The 22,218-nt window shown below is 45.3% G+C and overlaps 1 protein-coding gene across 1 annotated transcript in view; it reads left to right on the top strand.

Annotated features, from left to right (window-relative positions):
* Positions 1 to 22,218, top strand: part of HUNK (hormonally up-regulated Neu-associated kinase) — an 80,627-nt gene that overhangs the window by 50,598 nt on the left and 7,811 nt on the right. The window contains exons 6-9 of the mRNA XM_069204041.1: positions 6,531 to 6,666; positions 11,331 to 11,499; positions 13,364 to 13,441; positions 21,905 to 22,076. Coding sequence (XP_069060142.1) covers positions 6,531 to 6,666; positions 11,331 to 11,499; positions 13,364 to 13,441; positions 21,905 to 22,076 — 555 coding nt within the window. The remainder of the gene's footprint in view (positions 1 to 6,530; positions 6,667 to 11,330; positions 11,500 to 13,363; positions 13,442 to 21,904; positions 22,077 to 22,218) is intronic.

Genomic DNA, 22,218 nt, shown 5'->3' with positions numbered 1-22,218 from the left:
GCACCCCTACTGAGAAGCGCTAGTCGCAGCCCTACCAAGAAGTGCTGGTTGCAGCCCTACTGAGAAGTGCTGGTTGCACCCCTACCAAGAAGTGCTGGTTGCACCCCTACCGAGAAGCGCTGGTTGCACCCCTACTGCGAAGCGCTGGTTGCACCCCTACTGAGAAGCGCTAGTCGCAGCCCTACCGAGAAGTGCTGGTTGCAGCCCTACTGAGAAGTGCTGGTTGCACCCCTACCCAGAAGTGCTGGTTGCACCCCTACCAAGAAGCGCTGGTTGCACCCCTACCAAGAAGCGCTGGTTGCACCCCTACCGAGAAGTGCTGGTTCCAGCCCTACCGAGAAGTGCTGGTTGCAGCCCTACCGAGAAGTGCTGGTTGCAGCCCTACCGAGAAGTGCTGGTTGCAGCCCTACCGAGAAGCGCTGTTTGCACCCCTACTGCGAAGCGCTGGTTGCAGCCCTATTGAGAAGTGCTGGTTGCACCCCTACTGCGAAGTGCTGGTTGCACCCCTACCGAGAAGCGCTGGTTGCAGCCCTACCGAGAAGTGCTGGTTGCAGCCCTATTGAGACGTGCTGGTTGCACCCCTTTCGAGAAGTGCTGGCTTGCACCCCTACTGAGAAGCGCTGGTTGCACCCCTACCGCGAAGCGCTGGTTGCATCCCTACTGAGAAGTGCTGGTTGCACCCCTTTCGATAAGTGCTGGTTGCACCCCTACTGAGAAGCGCTGGTTGCACCCCTACCACTAAGCGCTGGTTGCAGCCCTACCGAGAAGTGCTGGTTGCACCCCTGCAGAGAAGTGCTGGTTGCAGCCCTACGGAGAAGTGCTGGTTGCACCCCTACTGAGAAGCGCTGGTTGCAGCCCTACCGAGAAGCGCTGGTTGCACCCCTACTGCGAAGCGCTGGTTGCACCCCTACCGAGAAGCGCTGGTTGCACCCCTACTGCGAAGCGCTGGTTGCACCCCTACCGAGAAGCGCTGGTTGCACCCCTACTGAGAAGCGCTGGTTGCACCCCTACCGAGAAGCGCTGGTTGCACCCCTACTGAGAAGCGCTGGTTGCAGCCCTACCGAGAAGTGCTAGTTGCAAGCCTACTGAGAAGTGCTGGTGCGTCCCCTTTCAAGGTAAATAAAAGCGCGTACTCAGGAGCAGCCAATTCCAAACACTGACTGGTTCCACCGGGACATAAACCACTAGGTCAGGGCGGAGAAAGTGAAGCAGTATCCATGTGTCTCAAGTGATTTAGTCGTGTGCAACATGTGGACGAGATACCAAGTGCACGTAGGACGAAATGCTTGGAAGAAAGTAGTGTTCTGAGTATGGATAAAAAGATACACTTATCAGTGGCATAGCGAAACTCGAGGCCCCCTCACTGCAAAGTACCTGGAAAGGGGAGGGGAGCCCTGGACTCAGTCACACTTAACACCTGTAACAATAGCGTGCACCGCAAAGTATTACCATATAAAATTATATTCTTTTTCAATAAAACACATCCCTATGGTCATCTCTTACGCAAGGTTCACTCTATACACAACGCGAGGCCTGTGGGCTTTGTCAAGGATTGTTTGATTTGCGAGCCTGCACCTATGCGCCTGGTGTGTTTCCTTTCATGTGGGATGGATGACAGCATCGCGCCAGGGCAGGCCCTGAGCAGGGGTCTCAGTCCGTCAGAACAGAATTCTTCACAAGATTGAGTAGCGCTGTCTACCTGCCCTCGCGCACGCCTGCTACCGTCACCTATGGCAACGGAATGTCCCGGGTGATGGATATTGTTCTCGCTGTCCAGATCTCCATTATCGGGATCTTTTGTGTCGATTCTCTCCTCCGACCTCTGATAGTTCCAGATTTGTACGGTCCCTATCTTAGTGTGGGGATGTGCAGGGGCGTAGCTCGGTCAGTAAGATTGGGGGATTGTGGGCTTCGGATTGTCTGAATATCAAACCGACATATGCTGTAAAAACACTTTATACGACAAGCACGGTGCATGGGAGGGGCCTATGGGACAGCGGAAAGAGAGATGAATGCGGCTTGGTAGTCGTACTAGGAGAGGGAAAACACAATATTTTGTATAATTAGCACTATTTTTGACGACTTAAAAAACTGACAGGGCGAGTGTGTGTGCTTTTTTGCCTGAATTAATGTAAAAGTCCCTGGAGAAATCTGGCAGACATCTTCCTATACATACCCGGTTGAAAGCATCTGTACACAAGTATTTATTAGAAAATGCATTTATTGGGGGATGTTACCCCCCAACCCCCGAAGCTACGCCCATGGGGGGGGGCACCCCACCCCCGCCTCTAGGCCCACGCCCATGGGGGGGGGCACCCCACCCCCGCCTCTAGGCCCACGGATTACTGAACAGAAGACTCCTCTTTTGTGCCTTTGTTTCTACAATGTGTGAAATGTGCCACACTCACTGCACTGTTAGCGGGACTCCCGAGTACCCTTGTTGGCATTCATTGCCCGCTCCACCCAGCACTGCTTGGAGGGTGGGAAATGACAGGCATGCAAGCACGTTTCACGGTGTGCCATGTTGCCAATCTCTGGGCAATTTGGCTTAATTTCTGCCCCCTGCAAGGATCCTCCCCCGAGTCACGTCACCCTGGCCGCGAATATTGCATTTGGCTTTTTGCCACCACAGGAGAGCAGTGAGCAGGGCACACGTATCCACTGATGCTCGAGGGTGATCCAGGGACGGCAGATATGAGTGGAACCTGGACCTCTGCAGCTCCTGCAGGGGCAAGCAAAGCCCTCCATCGCTGGGGGTGCCCTCTGGCTTGTAAGTCTGTGTGCAAGGCGTAGCCCAGCCACTGTCTAGTGTTGCTGTGCGTGGCGTGGTGTTTGCAGCAGTCTTGGTACAGAAACACCATGGAAGCACATTTTCAATACTACAGTAAATCCTGAAGCCAGACTACAACGTGGACGCTGCACCTTTTATTTTTCTTGAAATGCACGGACTTTCACTCAGTCTGGAAGTGAGCATTTGGAATCTTTGAAAGTTTAGTTGTGGAGTTCCAGCGTATACTAGGAAGTGGTGCTCCCAAAATAGGATAAACCCTGTTTTGTGCAAGATGTTTCTCTCAGTGGCCTTCAGACTCGCCCTGTCGTTCTGTCGCATTGGCCAGTGGCATCAGCCTGTCTGAGGAAGGAAAGGAGGGGGTCCAGAAGTAAAATCATGGGGGATTTAACCCCTCGAGACATACTAAAGATGGTGCATCCTGTGCAGAGCCCGCCCCTTCCTCTCACCGTCATGCAATCTCACTGCTCAAACCTCTTGTTCTTGATCGCACATTTAGCAAATGTGCTGACTACAACTAAAATTAAAAACATAGTAACTTCAGACACTACGCTACTTGAGTTGAATGTATAGCTAGGAGGTATAGGCCATATTAGATGCAGAAATTGACAAACGTTATGCTGAAAAGGCAGAATGTGCCTACTCCCACCTGAACATAAAATTTGACTTCAGAGAAAGCCCAGCAAGTATTTATATATAGCTACCTGTCAACCACCTGCAGGCAGAACTAATCTGCGTTCCAGGTTCACCCATCCGTCTATAACACCAGTGTTTTCCTTCTTTGCCCCAGCCTGTTTCTCATTCATTTTACTTTTGTTTCAGTTGTATCTGGTGACAGGTTGCTCTATATACTGTTTACCCTTTCTATTAAGTACTGCTTCCTGATAAATTCTGAACTTCCATCCACCTACCTTATAGATTGGTCTTGAGTTTCATGTGCACGCACGCACTGAAAGAATGTACAGTGTTCACCATCACTGTTCCAGTTACCTCACAGAGAGGTGGGGAACATGCCTACCCGTTGATTAGGGTAATCTAGGGCTTGTGGAAGAGCTATTTTAAGCTAGAGAGTGGTGCCTTATTAAGAATATCGAATTTCACCAGTAGTGAGGTCTAAAATTCTACTTTTAGCTGTACAAGGAACAATCTGAAACTTTTGAAAGTAGGATTAAGCATACGTTTGGATCAACTCTTTCAAAGTAGGCTGAGCAAAACAGCCTGAAAACACCTATTACACCCTCTGAGATAATTACGGTAATTAGTGTATACAATGATGTAAACTCCCTGGCTTAGACATCATCTCATTTGCTATCCAAAAACATATATTTGATAAAGATCAACCGCTCCAGGTGTACAGGGAACGCAGGATAACAGGGAATTTAACATGTGTTCAGAAAATGCTGTTCAGAAGCATGTCTTGTGATACAAGTAACTCTAGATTAAAGCACAGTGAACTACAGAGGGAGGAGTTTATAGTGCTTATCCAAAAAAGTGGAGATCCGACAATTGTAGACATATTTACATTGCAATATTGATGCTAATATTTAGTAAACAATACTTAAGGTATTGTTAAAATTACTATTATCTACAAGCATTGTTATAAAGGGCAGGTTATTAAAAACCATAGCAGTGCAACAATCAGTATGGAGGATCAGTCAGGAAATATATCCGAGCTAGCAGCAGAAATATCCTTGGATGAATAAAAGGCTTCCAATAGAGTGGATTGGGAATTCTTGTACCCGGTACTCTTAGGTATCGGCACTGAATTAACTGAAGTCATTGAAGTACTCTGTGAACACTCTTAAACCAGTGTCCTCACAGATGACTTATCAACTTAGAATTTCATGCTGGAAAAAATGTGCTAGTCTTTGCCTTAATACTTCAACTCAGCTTCAGGAACTCTGCAAGCTGCATCTCCGATGAATATTGAAATCTGGCGAACGCAAGAAAATCACATGCAGCTTATGAAAATTGCCTGCTCGTGATATACTTTAATACGGATGGCATAAAAATGTAAGTCTTTTGATGGCATGAGCACATTCTGAAGAGCCCCTTTTATGATAGAACCACTCCTATTTTTTGAGGGATGAAAGTAAAATATTACTTTATTAAAATATGAGGACAGTGTTGAACAGTAGCTGTTTTTGGTTTGACACAAGAGCTTTACCTCCCCATCTGCCTTCTATGCAAGCGGCTACCAGCTTTACAATGTGCACAGTGTTAAAATGCAATCCAAGATGAAGGCATACCTCACACAATTAAAATGCATGAAATGAGGATATAGTTCATTGGATTAAAGGCCAACAGTAATTGGGCACACCGGGACATTATAGTATGTACTACAACATGTTTGGTTGTGTGTGTGTGTTAGTGCATGCAAGTTGTGTGCATGTATGCAGATATACTGTTACATATCTGAACTGTCAACCTGTCTGTACCAGGGTTATTACAGTCAGAAATGACGTAAGAAAAGAGTCCCTGTTCCAAAGCTCAACTGCATGAAAGTCCCCGAAGGAGACATAACATTGCCATGGCTTCAGTGGCCGTCTTGTTGATTTATTGCTCCCCCATCTCTACTCTGCCATATAAATAGTGAAAATGTAACTTGAAAAAAATCATAGTGCGAACTAAAGAAAGAAGAGACTCAGTGATAATTTGAGATGCTGGGGCGTGCGCTGCATGATCATGCCTACTCTGTGTATTATGCTACAAATCCATAGCTAATTCTGCTGTAACAATGTTAAAGTTCGCTTATTGTGGTTAGTGCACAGAATACTAGAGAATTAACTTGCTTCCCATAGATGGTTGTGATGCTGATAGGGGTGTGTCATTAAGGATGTTTTGTAGTAGTGCGGTGTCCTTAAAGTGCCATTAGAGTGCCTGAGCAAGTAGTCCAAAGAGCCATTATCCAGTGTAGAGGCCATTTTTCACCTAAAGATGTTTTGGTCCATGAAAGGCATCACAGATCAGGCATGGCAGGTTAGTGGAGCAGTCTCTTATGGACTCGAAGCAGGGGTAAACCAGGGTTCTGCAACATTTGGATTTCTTTAGCTGACTTATTTGCAGAATGTAAGTGAAATTGCTTGAGCATGGGTAAGACAAATTTAAGTCAGGGTGTTTGCTCTTGTTGGAAAATGAAAAAGGTAGATAATTTCCTTGCAAGCAAGATCTGGTGGAAGAGTCTCCTACCTGCGGAATTGTTTCAAGCCTCTCCTTGGGTTGGTTTAGATTTTCTCTTCTTTTAGATCCAACCCATGTGAGTAACTGGCACAGGACGTGGGTGTGTGATGGTGAGATTGGTGTATTAAAGGGGTTATAGCCTTTACACTGGTACTTTTAAGCAAGCGGATTTGTAGAGAGTCATTATTGTAAGTGAGATGTAAGGGCACTCAGTACCTCTACACAGATCCATGCTCAGCCTTGCAGTATTTTGAATGTGGTGGATGCAGATATAAGTAAGAGAGCACATCTATTTGCTTGGTACCCCATGTCCTGAAGAAGCTCAGCTTGCCAGATAGCAAAAGAAAGCCAAAACGTTGACGGTTTGGATGCCTTTTTACTACAATCAGGAATTGAAAAAGTATACTACAGAAAGTGCACTTTCCCTGGCCCTCGAGAGTCCCTGTGGTGTTATGTGCCCACACTGGGCACAGCCTGTGTAATCCTGTGTTTTCCCATAGTTAGGCTGATTCTAAGACCTAGAAGTGGGGCTGATGTTTTCTTCGACTATTTTTCTCTGCAGTGTCCGTAAACTTCCTTCGCTCTTTGCTCGAGCCCGACCCCATGAAGAGGCCCAACATCCAGCAGGCTCTTGCCAACCGCTGGCTGAATGATAACTATCCCGGAAAAGTCTTGAATGCTGTGATCTATCCCAACAGGTAAGGAACGGAGGACTGGACACAGACAGCACTCCCTTTTATGGAAATTGTGTCATATCCTAATGGGGCTGTCAGTGCCTCTGGAAGCCCAGTAGGTCTGGGGCAGAGTCAGTCGCATGTGACCCCCCCCCCCCCCCCCCCCCCCCCGCCATACTAGGCTGACCTAGTATCAGAGCCCTTGGTATTTAGGAGTGTTAGAAAAAACACAGCCTGCCAGATAAACAAGGCTGCATTAAGGCGAGGGGCATCTGTTTTCATGGCTGTCAGGTCAAATGAGTGTGTCTGCGCATTGAGGTTTCCATTTGGCTGAGGCTGCGGGGTGTTTTTTTTCCTGTACAGTGAGATAAAGTGGGGGGATGGGGTGTGAAAAGAGGCAGGCAGAGCTCCCAGACGGATGAGCTGTAAGTGACGGGTCAGGGGAGCTGAGGGAACGGAGGACACGAGGAGGTGCAGCTCCTCTGACCTTTGTGACCTGCACTTCGAGAGATAACACGGTCACTCGGTCCACGCCAAGGGACAAAAGCCCTCGTTGCCCAGCGTGATCTCTTGGAGGAGACAGCGTTGGCCACAAATCCCTGGTCTTACCGGCTGGGACACAGTTTCGCACATAAGCTTCGACTTCACCACTTTACCAAACCATGTGATCCTGGGTAAATCACCTTATCTCGCAATGCGGCTTCTCCCTTACCAGCCCAGAAATCAAGGGCACTTGAGCGTTGCTTCCGCACTCAGTTGTATGTGGTTATAGAATACTCACTCCGCATGAGAACATTTCTTCTAAATTTTCTATTGTGGTATTTGTAAAATAATTTTTACCGCTATGTGGGGGGAAGGAGGGGGGGGGGCACTGTAGGGCTTGTCTATGTAGGAAGTAATACTCTCTACCCGGGGGCCGGGGGTGGGGGGAGGTTGGCAGTGTATTGTCCCTGCTTTTATCCTATGGGATAGGTGTTTCCGCGTCACTCGTGATGACCATCACTGTGCTGTTATCGTGTTATGGGACGCGTAGTTTAGCAGTGTTATGGATGAGTGTGAGAAATAGACCAGATTTTTTTCTATCATATGCTTTTAATGCTGGCAGCTCTGATTAGCCGAGAAGGTCCCTTTTATTGTATTGGTAGTTTACCTTCCATGTTCACAATTGATTTCCTATGTTTTCTGTAGCGGGAGGTCTTCAGCGCTGTAATCTTGTGGAAAGGGCTCCCTGTTTTTCGTTTGACTGATTTTTATAGATAAATACAGACAGAAAACCTTGTGTTCCTTGTCCGTATTTATTTTTAAAAGCGGAAAAACACAGATACTTTAGGTTCTTTTGACTGACTCGTCATGCTGAGATTAATGACTTTCAGGCCAATAGCTGTACGTTTTGGCATCATGGAGAGTTACAAAACTCACTGAGATTTGTTTACGTTACTGCGTATCTCAACACATATTTGTGCTATTACGCTAATATTTTTAATTGGGGTTATTTTTTATTATTTTTAGTTGTGTAATGTGCTAAAACCTCCCAGGCATCAAAGTACTAGTGCATCTTTATCTGTGAAATAAATGTGGGAAATATATCAGTTATCACCTTCTCTGTTCACAAAACACAAAATAAATATGGATAAATGCCAATAATGTGGCCAAACATTAAGCATGGATAAATACAGACGGAAACGTTAAACAATTAAATACCATACAACTGGAATCCCTACTTATGGGTCTGCAAGAGGCACCAGGAGTTGATGAAGTGGGGGTGTCAAGTTGAAGGGTGTGGGGGTGTCGAGTTAAAGAGTGTGGGGGTGTCAGAGATGTGCCAGGATTGACTGCTTTGCTCCTTTAAATGATTATCTTTATGATGTGTCACTCCGATAGATTTACCATGAGGCACTGTGTTACCATGGTTTATGTTTTTTCTCTGTTATTAGTGTACAGAGTATGTGACTATTTGGTACCTGAAGGTGGACTTTGTTAGAGTCTTCCAGTGACCTGCAGTTTGTGGCAGATACCTTTGTTAGCAGGTCTGTCTGGTTAAGACAGAGTGTTTTTTTTTAGTCGGTTGGTATAGCCAATATCTGAGTCATAAGTGCTAGCAAAGTTCCACAGGTCCTTTCATACATTGTATGCCTGTCCATTTATTATGCGAGACCAGATAATGAGTTGGTACAAGATATCAAACGGTGATATAGGACATATCAAATTGATACTGCGAGTAACATGATAAAGGTTGTCGTAACTGTCTCCATCTTGTGGTTGGAGTTGAGAAGTAGGCCAGACAACCTTTCTAGGCAAAACCAAAGCCTGGCTTCAATAATACTAGAAGAGGCTGATCCATTGGGTAAATATGTGATTTGAGTGTCCAAGCATTCCACTGTGTTTGAAGAGTTGGTAGGCAAGGCTGGAGTCAGTCAAATACCAGACTTTAATGTCAAGATTAACTCGTCCTGTCTGCACTGGCCCGTATGGGGCTATAGCCTGTTTGGCAATGCCAGATTTCCTAGAAGGCCAAGTCAGGCTCAGAAGAATCCGATTCTATTCCCCACACAGTAACATGGCGAGAAGTGGGTGCCCTATAGTGGGCCAAAACAAAGCGCATCCTTGCGGTTATGTGAGGATTCTGAAATGTGGATGAGCGCGCGCCTGCTAATGTTCATGGAACTAGAAAACAGACTTTCTCATTCAGAAGACAGGATGTTCTTTGCAATTCGTGACTCTCTGCTGGTTGATTGTAATTAGATGTTCTTTTTGAAATAGGCCTTAAAATTGTTGCACTCAAGTGGAATGCGAGAAGTTACTGTAACCCCAGGTCCCGCCTCACAGACTAAAAGAGGAATTATTTGAAAATGGCAGCCTGTCATGTCTTTCAAGATAGTACAGCTGCCGTGCAATCAGTTGTCCGGCAAAAGTTTTAATCAACTCCTTTCTGTTTGTCAGAGAGTCCTCGTGTAAGTTCTGTGTTTATCTGCCCTTGGTAACTTGGGGCGTAGGGCGGGCCCTCCTGTCCGCGCCGGCCTTTGATGTGGCAGGTTGACTCTTCATATTAAGAAACGAAAGCTGCTTTCATCACCCGTCACTGTAATGCCCTCCCGCGGGGCCTTCCATAATCGCCCCTGAGTATGCGTGTGATTGGCTCAAAGAACCAAACATGGGAATGAAACGCAGCGCGGCCATTAATCAACCCTTCTGCAAGGCAAGCATCCTCCAGGCGCACCCACTAATGAAGAGGGGGCGTGATCTCCAACTCCCAAAAGATAGACTAAAGCGCGCTTCATTTACTAGACTTTGAAGCAAATTGCCCGTTGGTGGGTTCAGTTAATTCTGAAATGCGGCAGCCGAGTGAATGGAGGTGAGAATCTTGTTTTATTACTGTGTGTTGCAGAAATGACCCCCTCCCCCTCTAATAAAGCAGGATCTCCGCCGCCCCCCCTCTCAAATGGGCGGGTCCCGACAGAGTGTGTTAGAGAAAACATAGCATTCCAATGTAAACATGCAGGAGATTGAAGCTATTATGTCGTAGCTGTCACGTGCCTTCACGCCAGGTGGGAATCTTTAAGCCACCAGCATACAGAATCTGTGACTTGTACATCTGTGTTAGGAAAGGCGAAACTGGAACTAAAATAAGAATCACGCTTGCCGTTGTTAGCTTAAGACATTAAGGGCCAGATGTAGCAAAGGGTTTTACCCATTCTGTGTCTATGGGAAAATGCGTTCGTACATACGGCCCTAAATCTCTCTGAATAGCGCCCGGCTACGTTGAACAGTTTGACCGCTCTACGTATTCTGTAAAGCCACTGTCCAAGTCCTTTGTCGTTGGGTTATTACGAGTGACACTGGCCATCGGAATGGTTTTTGGTGCTAAAACCGGGCTGGGGGGATGCACAACTGCAGAATAAGGTGAAAATGGCTTTTGTTTTGTGTGTGGCGTTGATTAACGAAAACACATCAACACAGAGTGAGAGGTGCTGGGTGCGTGGGCCGCGGAGCACAGGGTTGGAGTCCAGCAGGGGTTGGCCGCCTTTCTCTAGTCACAGGTGAATGAAGTGTAGCCCTGCGCTGAGTGATAGTAACCGTTGTTCATTACAGTGCTGCGAAGGGTGGGTAGCACCGCTGTCTGAGGCTTTCCCTAACACAGGGCCGATTCCTAATGCGATCGACTCAGGCTTTCATCCTTCCGATGTTGAGAAATTTGCAGGGATTTTCGTGAGGGGAGGATTTATTACTGCGTAAATTCCACAGATATACTCGCCGAGTTAGGAATTATTATAATACGTAGGGATAATCTGTGGAACAATTGCTATATAAAATACATATATATATGTATATAATTTTTGAGATTCAGATTCCAAGACTGCATTAAACGATTCCAGATGTCACTTTAAATGTGATTTACCTCTAGTCATTAACAGACCAGGGCAGGGGCAGGAAGAATGAGTGAAAATGTTGATAGTCGATAGATGATTTAATGACTAAATATATGTTTTAAGTAAATAATAAAAATATATTTTTTTATTTTCCATTGTTTTTCATAATCTCTGCCTTCCCCCTTTGGCTCATCTTTGATGCCCTCTTTGAATTCCTGTCTTTTGCCTGCACCCATTCCCTCTTGCTTTGTCTGTTTTTGTCTCTCCTCCCATCATCACTTGCCCATTCCTCCTTCCCTTCCTGATGCACCCCACTTCTAGGATTCATCTGGAAGACCTGAGTCAAAGTGTGATTCTCCATATGTCTGAAAAGCTGGGCTACAAGCACAGCGACGTCATCAACACGGTGCTGTCCAATAGAGCGTGCCATACACTTGCCGTCTACTTCCTGTTGAACAGGAAGTTAGAGAATTACCTGCTATCCATTCGAGTAAGTATGGCTTTGCTCATGACTACTAGGGGAACCCACAGAATGAGAAAGATAGGTACTTCAGAGGGATCAAACTACTGCCTTTTCAGGTCTGGGTCGCGGGTAAGGCAAGAGTAGGCTGTTATACCCGGCACCACCAGCAGGGGATGCTAACGTAACAAAGGTTACCCCAGTGCTGGCACTATCTCACTCTGCATAAGGCTACAGAAATCCCTGTAGAGGTCCACCATTTTCAAAAGTGTTCCAACATCTTTAAGCCTAAAGATTCGAGGGGGGGGGGAGGTGGGAGGGGTGACCGTCTCCATTCCCATTTATGCTGTTTCCGACTCACCATCAAAAAGCAGTGGGTAAAGCCATGGGACACTAGCAGGATTCCATTGTGTCCCATGGTATCACTGTGTACTGTTCTGTGTACAACAAGACCTTTGTGTGCCTCTTGTATGAGGGCCTCTTTAAAATGAATAGAGTGGGCTGGAAAGGCTTGTCATCAGACACCACCCCAGCCCGCCACTTGCTTTTTGCAATCACCGTGCAGCTCTCATGCTGGTATATCCACTTAAACTCCAAGAGGACTACATCTGTGGGTGAAGACACCTGCTTGATGAGTAAGGACCCATATTCAGTAGCCTGTGAGCCTGCAGTAAGAGCTAGATAGGATGTGCCAGCTACTACTTTCTCCTGTTCAAATGGGCAAAACCACTTGTAATGTAGATTTTCAGATGGTGATTGTGAAATGCATAGCAGCGAGTGATAACATGTGGCAGTAGTGGCAGAGATGGGGACTATTATGACAACTCTATGTGCTTCTTGGCAGTAATTCGTAGTTCAGAGTGCACTTTAGCATATATATGGCTGCTGGGGTTAGATCTGAGCCTTAATTGCCAACTTCCATATAAAACAATTGTTCATGTGCTTTTTGGGGGTTTCTTGAGTAGGGATGATGCTCAATATGTGTACGCACTTGCATTGCTTCTTAGCATGATGGTGCGGTTGGTCATTGGCCTCGAGGAAGCTGATTCAGTTTATGTAGGTCACGGTCTCCGCTGGGACCTGCCTAAGCCCACCTTCAAGGCACTGTCATGAACCCAGTAAATCTTTACGGGGTAGACCAGAGATACATTCGAGGCTTTATCACCATAAATGGCCCAAGCTAACACCATCACTCTTTTCAACATTAAAAGGGCTATCCAGAGAATGTCTTGAAATAACTGAATTCTCCCACATCTGCTCCAAAGCTACCAGGGTGAAATTCAGATCTCCTTTTCAAAATCCTAATCTTTCCTTAATCACGAATAAGTCGAGCTCTCCTGTATCTTAAGCAGCATGGGGCAATCATGTGCTTGAACTAGTGCAGTGCAAAACAGGGGGGACATGTAACTGTGCATGCGTAGTGCAGTATGGGACGTAAAATGACTGCAGCCTCTTGAGGCAATATAAGGCAGGACGGCAACTACTAGGTTAGTAAATTACTGAGCCTAAGTATAACTGCGCTTGTGCAGTGCAATGCAGGGCGAAAAATGCTTCTGGGATTGATAGTGGAATACAAGGCATAAATGTGACTGGAGCCACTAATGAGGTACTTGGTCTTAAAGGGACTGTACTCATGCCATTTCAGCCTCTGAGGGTGACTTTGCTCGCTCAGGTAAATTCAGGTCCCTCAGGACACTGAGCTCACACAGTGTGATTAAGGGTTGAATTGTGACTGGTGATTTGGCGCAACATGTGAGTTCTGTCGCTTTTCTCCTGCACGGTGGGTCAGGCTTGAGTCAGCATCAGTTGTACATTCTAGTTTTTATTTTTACTTCAATACAAGTGAGGGCAGTGCATGCACCCTGCCTGACTTTCACTGCTTTTCCTCCAACAGAAACCCGACATAAATGACAATGTGTGCCACAGGAACCAACTTCAACAGTTGCACAAGATGAACAAGAATGTCTACGAGGTAAGCCTTCTATGCCTGTCCTAACTCTAAAGGGCTGCTGATGGTCAGTGCAAGAGCATCTTGAAAATAGCATTCAGCCATGCACAGGTTGGACTGTGAAAATTAACCTGCCCACAGAAAAGCTCTAGCATTAGACAGGTTACTGCCGCTAAGTAATGACTGGGGATCATTATTTAAGGGGGTTTATGATTATTGTATCCTAGTCATCTTGTGGACTGAAAATAGGTAGAAGAAAAAAGCATTTTAACATTTACAGGAGTAATAAACCCGCTGAGTTAACCACAAGAAAGTGCACCCAAGCAGTGTGCCACCAATGGGGCAGAGAAGGCCTTGCTTGTGTAAATACAAGGCGGAGATGAACCTAGAGAGTTCAGCGCTAAGTTGCTTCCTAGTTAGGTTTGCGCTGTACAAATCTCTTCATTTGCATTGCATTAAATATGGTCACCCTCAGTATTCCAGGACATTACAGGCCTGAATTTTGCTTGTAATGTTTTACAATTACAAAGGGGTACAACGATATGAGGGATCTGACAAAAAACTTAAGTTCCTTATGAAGGCCTAGGACCCTTTTAAGCAATAAGGTGCTGAAACATGTCAACCATTTTAAAATGATGCTACAGATAGATAACACGTCCGTAAAGCATCACTCTGTCACCTTTTTATTCTTTCCCCTGTATCTTGTTATTTATATTAAAAGTGTGGCTTAGTTATAGGAGGTAATTTTATTTTTTCACTGTTCAGATCCCTCTAGTACCCTCCCAGACGGAGTTGGCATTCACTTGGAGAAGCGAGTAGCCAGGTGCGAAACCCGATGATGGCGCTATTACATTACCAGGGGAATTACTGGTTGAGGGGTTCGAGACAAAAGGACCCTGTTTTCACAAACCAGTTTGGTTCACTCGCTTTTGATTAGTTAAATGTAATTGCATGCCAGGTACAGATGTACCGCTCCTCTGATACTCTTGTTTCATGTACACTCACACACCCCGTTTCCTCGGGTAGTTTGCGAGTGCCCATCCATCCTTGAAACTGCATCCAGGTGCAGTAGCTCACCATCACTTCTCAATAACACTTCTTGTGGTGAAAAATGGTTTTCACACCACCTCACTAGACCAGTAGCAAAATACAAGTCTGCCCACTGGGTCCTCTGTAAAAAAGAATTACTTGAAAGACAAGATTATTCTAAGTTATCATTTTCAGCCAAGAATAGCCAATTTATGATTGTACGGGCCTCCTCTGGAGATCATTACTTCTCTTGTTGATCTCATTGAAGATGGCAGTCGCTCTAGCCGGCTTGGTGAGGTCGAAGTAGCTAATTCTTGGGTCCTTGACTTAACGTCCCTTCAGCTCTTGTATAGGAGCAGAAGCTCACAATAGTATGAGCTACAGCAGAAGTTCACATAGGCATGTTATAACAGATGCTCATGTTAGCAGCACGTGTTGGAGGAAAAGCTCATGTTAGAGTGTTGTAGCGTGCATTACGAGAAAAGCTCAGGTCAGAGCACATTGCAAAATTATCTCAAAGTATTACACATATATATGTGCGCGTTAGAGCACATTACAGCTGTAGCTCACTGTAGTTTACTTAACATCAGAAGCTCATATTAGCATATGTTAAAGCAGAAGCACACATTAGATCACATTACAGCGGAAGTTCACATTAGAGCGTGTTACACAAGGAGTTCACGTTAACATATTTTATTAGCATGATGCAGCAGAAGTTCCCATTCCAGTATGTTAAAACCAAAGCTCACATTCGCACACACTAGAGTAGATAGAGGCTTAGTTTCTCAGATGCTGCAACAGAAGCTCACAGTAGCACATATAAAAGAAGATAGAGGCTTTCATCTGCACAAGCTACAACAGAAGCTCACATTAGTACACCTGAGGGTAGAGGCTTCCAAGCTAACATGCTACAACAGAATCTTACATTAGCACATATAAGAGTAGATAAAGGCTTTCATTCGCACATGCTACAACAGAGGCTCACATTAGCACACATAAGAGTAGACAGACTCTTTTATTTGCACATGCTACAACAAAAGCTCACGTTAGCACACATAAGAGTAGATAGAGGCTTTTATTCGCACATGCTACAACAAAAGCTCACGTTAGCACACATAAGAGTAGATAGAGGCTCTCATACACACATGCTACAACAAAAGCTCACGTTAGCACACATAACAACAGATAGAGGCGTTGAATCGCACATGCTACAACAGAAGCTCACAATAGCACACAAGTAGATGGAGGCTCTCATACACACACGCTACAACAGAAGCTCACATTAGCACACATAAGAGTAGATAGAGACGTCCACTCGTACATGCCACAGCAGAATCTCACATTAGCACGCATCAGGGTAGGGACTTCCAAGCACACATGCTGCAACAGAAGTCCACGCCTCTATCTACAGTGCATTCCAACTCTCTCACAGTATCACGCATAAGAATAGATAGAGGCTTTCATTCTCACATGCTACAGCAGAAGCTCACATTGGCGCATGGTATAGCTGCTCCCTGGTGAAGGAACAACTTTAGACCATTCCCCTCGGCAGACCGTCAGGTTATCCTCCTCCGAGTAGCTTGATTTAGTGCCAGGGAGGAAGGATCTGCACACTGAGCAAACAAGTAAAAACCGAGGAAAATAGATTTGGCCAAAGTCCTACATTTTCTGTTTTGCTGCTACTTGGAACAGATTTAAAAGTGTGTTCACATCATGTAAATCACTCGCAGGCCCCACCTTTCCCGTGGTTTCAGTTAGAGGCCTGTGGTGGAGCAAATCGCGGCCCTTGTTGCTATAAAGGGCCGTTTTATTTGAACGTGTGTAATTGGACGGGGCTGTCGGTACAGACGTGGCCAATAAAGCGCCCTCGCGCCTGCCGGAAATAGGTGGTGGTTAGCGAGCACAGAGAGCCGTGATTGTAAAAATAACACTCTGCGGTCTTTTTATTGAATCTACACCTTTCAGGGATTCTTCCAGGTTGCTAGTGAAGTCTCCGTCCTGTGCTTGAAGCCTCTCCTCATGATTTTTCCTCTCCCCCTGCTTCTTGAAATGGCATTCAGGCCGACATACTAGCTGGTGACTTAAAAAATAAAAATAAACTGGCGCTTCCGCTGCCTAACCTGTACAGTAGTTAGGGTCACCGAGGGGCCCGCTTCTTGTATTTGGTTTCTGGCTTCCTAGATGCCCTTGGTATAATGAAAAATGTGCAACTGTGTTGCATGTGGAGGGAACACGTGTGCTTTGTGGAGCAGAAAACGCAGTGATACTGAATTGGTGCAGTCCAGTGGGTCATGGGACTCCACGTTCAGATTCAGGGGGGACCCCTTCCAAGCACTGGAGCAGCTTGACCTTAATGTCTGCTGCTTGTGTGTGCACTGACACATTTTATATCAGTGGGGTCATTGTGGTGTAGTGATCTTCGGTTTCAGCATTGTATCACTGGCTACGTTTACACAGAGCTGCAAATTAAGAGAACTTGCAGGAATATATAAACTATAAACTACATTTTCATGCATAGCTCTAGCTTGTAAAACGTGTGCGTTCAAGTTACCTTGTCAATAAAGATGTACACCAAGTAGTTGTTAAAATAAAATAATTAGTTGGGACCAAAATTGTGCTAAAATATTTGGCAACTGGTAATCGAGGGGTCAAAGTTTTTTTTTTTTTAATCGATCACTTACGTTTTCTACTGGTCAGCCGATCCCAGAGTATAGCAGCTCATTGTCAGATAATCAGTCACCAGTTTACTCCAGTCTTGATCAGACAGGAGGCAGACAAGCTAAGCTGTACTGCTGCTCTCTCCTTCACTGTGATGGCACCACTGCTCGGCCATTAACATTTGACTGCTAAGTCCTAGCTTGTTACCATGATTTAAGAACTGGACATGGGAGCAAGACCTTCCCTGCTTAAAAGATTAAAAAGGCACAGGCCTCCAAGTTATTCTTCCAAATACCCAGACAGATTCCACGTTGTGCCCCCTTCTTCCACGCTCTACACTTTGGGTTTCTTGATCTTGCTCTTACAAATTCATGTTCATCCCTTGGTTCTCCTGTTGTTGTTTTAACATATTGATCGTCCTCTGCTTTCTGCCCTTTCCTCTCTTGCTCTGGGGTAATGTCTTAATTAAGATGACAAAATAGCCCCAGTCCCCAATAATGAGTTCTAGTGCCCACCACCTGGCACAAATTAAGCTCCAAGGGACTTCTGTGTGCAGGCAGCTGTTTTGTTATGTTGCTGTTGCTAGTTATGTGCCGTGTTGAACTGCACCTTCTTGTTTTTTGTTGTTGTTGTGCAGAGTGGTGAGATTATTGTGTGGCTTTACAAGCCCACACATCCTGAAGTCCAGCACCAAGAAGTCACAATGACATACTGCATGTACTTTAAATCTATCTCAAAAATGCTTTTTTCACCCGCAGAGTTTTGTCATTTTTATGAGTTTCACCCTTCCACACCCAAGTTCCTGGTCTATCTTCGTCATCACTCGTACTTTTTTTGTTGGGCAGTGCAAGGTCATTTTCACTCAACTCAAACCCACCCAAGTTGTTAAAAGTATGCAGATTTCCCCACAAACGTGTAAACGTGCATACCTTTGCAAAGTTTCCATAGCACTTAGTGAACGTGCCTAAATACAATACAATAGCAAAAAACAATACACAAGACCCTGCCCTCCTTAAATCCTTGGCATGCGACGAGGAAAGAACAACTAACATGCCTGCAGGGACGAAGGATCGATCAGAAGATTGAGATATAGCCACCTGTGATCGCATCATCACTTTGTTTTTGCTTGTTTATTCGCTGGAGGATCAATAGCTTCCAAAAGGCTTTCTTAGCTTTCAATATCCGAGATGTTTGACAAGTGCTTCCAGCAGAAAGAGTAAATGCTCAAGCGAATAAGAGAGAAAAGTAATTGGCAGCTAATTGCCAAAGTCATTAAGTTCCCTGGCAATGTTCCAAGAGTGGGAAGTGATTCATGTAAAGCATGCAATGTGTATATTTCAGATGTCGCAATCTCAATTTTAGCCTTTTAATAGAACAAGGATCATCCATTTGTGGTAGGCATAGGTTAAGCTGTCTTTCTTGAAATCGTCCCTGGAAATAGCATCTTGAAAGTACCTTTTTTAATACCTTTAAAAAAAAAAATCATCTCTGTGCACCAGCTTCCCTAGTGGAAGTTATATTAAACATTGCGTGCCCACGAACCAATGAAAAACACTGACGTGACGTCGACAGGGCTCCGAGCCCTTTTCTAAACACTAAAGCGTCTCGCTGCGATACGCATGCGCGAGCGCATGCAACGCAGGCTCGACCCTAAAAATGGTCCCAAAGATTGGTGTAGTTTGACTCTTCATATGTTCTCAAAAGGTGCATTATTTAACGGTACTTGTTTGGTTGTTAAATTCCTCTGTTGTCTTCATTCGACCAACTCTTGGATTTTCCAAAAATCAAGAACAACAGACTACCTCCAGTGTGACAGTAGAACAATTCACAGTGGGAGAAGCTGCACCCTCCCCGTTACAAGCAGTCAGCCTGAGAATAGTTTCACACAAGATTAGGACAAAGAGCCGTCCTTTCTGATCAACGTAAATTCTGCAGATTCAGTGTCTCTTTTGATTTTCAGCATGTAGTCAAATACTCAGCTGACAACGGAATCTACCTTCTTTCTGAATTGTGAGTTCAGGAATCTAAATTCTTGTACTTGTTTCTTAATTTCCTTATGATGCAGGTTCTTGATCACAATAGCACACTCAAACTCAAACCTGGTGTCTCATTTCCAATTGGATTCTTCTATTCTCATGAATGAGATACCTCAATCAGAGGGCCAAAATAAATGAAAACACGCTGCAATGCTCATACCCGTCTTCAAAGTGACTTATCATCACCGTTATGACACCTATCATTAAAAAAAATCTCAAAATGCACTGCATGGCTTTTGATACATTATGTACAGTATTGAGAACAATTGTAGGCTAAAGGAAGACTTTTGTCAATGTACAATTTATCACACTGAGAGTGGACTTCCGCCTCAAATTTTTCCTTTTATTTGAATTGTCCGGTTGCCCCCAATTTTGTACTGTACTGTGATAATAATTCATCCTCTCAGCTCGATTATAATTAACACATTTCGGCCTGTTGCAGTGGTAAAGTTCTTCAGTGAGGTCTTTATCGGGAGTTCAGACCGTTATCGTCTGTAAAACAGTTATCAACTGATAATTGGTAGAAATGTTGTTAATGTAACTCAGTTTTTGCAATGAACAATCTGTCCTGCAAAGGATGGAGGGTTTCTCTGAAATATTTCCTTTCATTTCAATTGTTCAGTTGTCTTCAATTGTTTAGATGATATTTATATGTGAACCTCTTTGGTCAATTATATTCAACCGGTTCCTACCTCTAATAGTCTGTTAAGTAAGGTATTCAGTCCATTTGTATCCACAGAATAGTTTTTGGGATCCTTAGGTTTTTCACGACCCTTTTTCACAGTAATCATTTCACTCATACTCAATGGTCTTTGAGGGTAAAGATAATCGGTTTCATTACGAGTCTGTCGGCCCTAGGACCGCCAGCCTCGCGGTGGCAGTGGGACCACCGCAACTGTGATGGTCAGAACACCACATTACAAATTTGGAAGGTGGACCCACTACAGACCGCCATCCCCACCAGGATCAAAGGTCCCAGTGGGATGACAGTGGTCTTGGTTGTAGTCAGCGAGGGTGGCGCTGAACCCAGCACCGTCTGGCTGATTACAACCTTGTTTTCCTCCAGCCTTTCAATGGCGGTTTTCCCATCATGAAAAGGCTGGTGAAGAACAAGCTGCTTCACCATTCAGCGTTAGAAGGACACATGATGTTAACATCCTGAGGCACAACTGTCTCATGGCTAATGTCAGTAAGCAGTTACAAGTACTCAGAGTACCTTGAAATGGCGATGGATGTCCTACCTGGGCCAATGCTGACCACTGCAGGTTGTAGCGCCCAGTGTGACGCTGTAGTCACAGATCTTACACGGCCCATTGCTGATCACTGCAGGGTGTAGCGCCCACTGTGAAGCTGTATTCACAGATCTTACACTGCCCATTGCTGACCACTGCAGGGTGTAGCACCCCGTGTGAAGCTGTAGTCACTGATCTTACACTGCCCATTGCTGACCACTGCAGGGTGTAGCACCCCGTGTGAAGCTGTAGTCACAGATCTTACACGGCCCATTGCTGACCACTGCAGGGTGTAGCACCCCGTGTGAAGCTGTAGTCACAGATCTTACACGGCCCATTGCTGACCACTACAGGGTGTAGCGCCCAGTGTGAAGCCGTAGTCACAGATCTTACACAGCCCATTGCTGACCACTGCAGGGTGTAGCGCCCAGTGTGAGGCCGTAGTCACAGATCTTACACGGCCTATTGCTGACCACTACAGGGTGTAGCGCCCAGTGTGAGGCCGTAGTCACAGATCTTACACGGCCCATTGCTGACCACTACAGGGTGTAGCGCCCAGTGTGAAGCCATAGTCACAGATCTTACACGGCCCATTGCTGACCACTGAAGGCTGTAGCGCCCAGTGTGAAGCCGTAGTCTCAGATCTTACACGGCCCATTGCTGAGCACTGGAGGGTGTAGCGCCCTTGCCGAAGCTGTAGTCATATACAAAATGAATAAGGTTCCATTTAATGTGTTTTAAAGTGAACAGTGCAGATGTGTATAGAACCCTTGTGGAGGTGGACCAATGACTACGAAGGATACACCCGCTCTTGCAGTTTAGTAAAAGTCGGCTTAGCAGCGGCGCAGTGCTGCTGACTCTTCCCAGATGTGCAGCTCCATAATTGAACAATTGAATTGGGTAAATTGCACACTTGTGCAGTGTTTATTGGATGCATATAATTCTGAAGCAGGCTTTCCAAAGTGAGGAGTCAAGGGATGCTTTGTTGAGAGCACCTATTCTAGATTCACGTGCAGTGCATTCTTACAGACTCCATCCATGGTCAACCCTAAAAAAAAGTATTTATTTAAAAATACAGTGCTTTTCATAGCTCAGCCACTATGTTCAGCATGTGAATTTATAAAAGTCTAAAGCTCAGATTTGTTGTGATGGGTGAGGATTTTCTTTTCAATCTGTGACTTCAGGCACAATGCGCTCTATGACCTGGAACTAAGGAACATTGGGGGTTATTCTAACTTTGGAGGAGGTGTTAATCCGTCCCAAAAGTGACGGAAAAGTGACGGATTTACCACCAGCCGTATTACGAGTCCATTATATCCTATGGAACTCGTAATACGGCTGGTGGTATATCCGTCACTTTACCGTCACTTTTGGGATGGATTAACACTCCTCCAAAGTTAGAATAACCCCCATAATGTGAATCAAACTATGCTCGTCATCCAAAGATTCGCCCAACATCCTGGGGCCAGGGGAACTATGCATTCGTGATATGACCTTGAAATCTTTAATTCTTTGTATTTTTTTTCAAATAGGAAAAGAAGTCTAAAGACTCAGAGAAAAGAGGGGAGGCCCAGCGGGCACAGAAGAAAGCTGAGAAAAGTCCCCCCTCACACAAACAACAAGTCACTCATCACGGACAAAGTCAGAACTCCAAGGCACAAGTGAAGGAGCGAAAAGTGCCGAAGTCCGGAAGTGCAGAGAAAGGTATGTTAAAGGACCTGCACATATTTGGCAATGCCCAGTGGGTATATTCCCTCTAGAATAAAATGATGCAGGATTATTGCTGTGCATGTAGGGAAAGGTGTCATGTAGATGAGAATGTTAAACACCCGTGTCTTCTTCACCT

Source organism: Pleurodeles waltl, chromosome 8 (assembly GCF_031143425.1).
Source record: "Pleurodeles waltl isolate 20211129_DDA chromosome 8, aPleWal1.hap1.20221129, whole genome shotgun sequence".
NCBI lineage: Eukaryota > Metazoa > Chordata > Amphibia > Caudata > Salamandridae > Pleurodeles > Pleurodeles waltl.
This window is presented reverse-complemented; position numbering and strand designations above follow the sequence as displayed.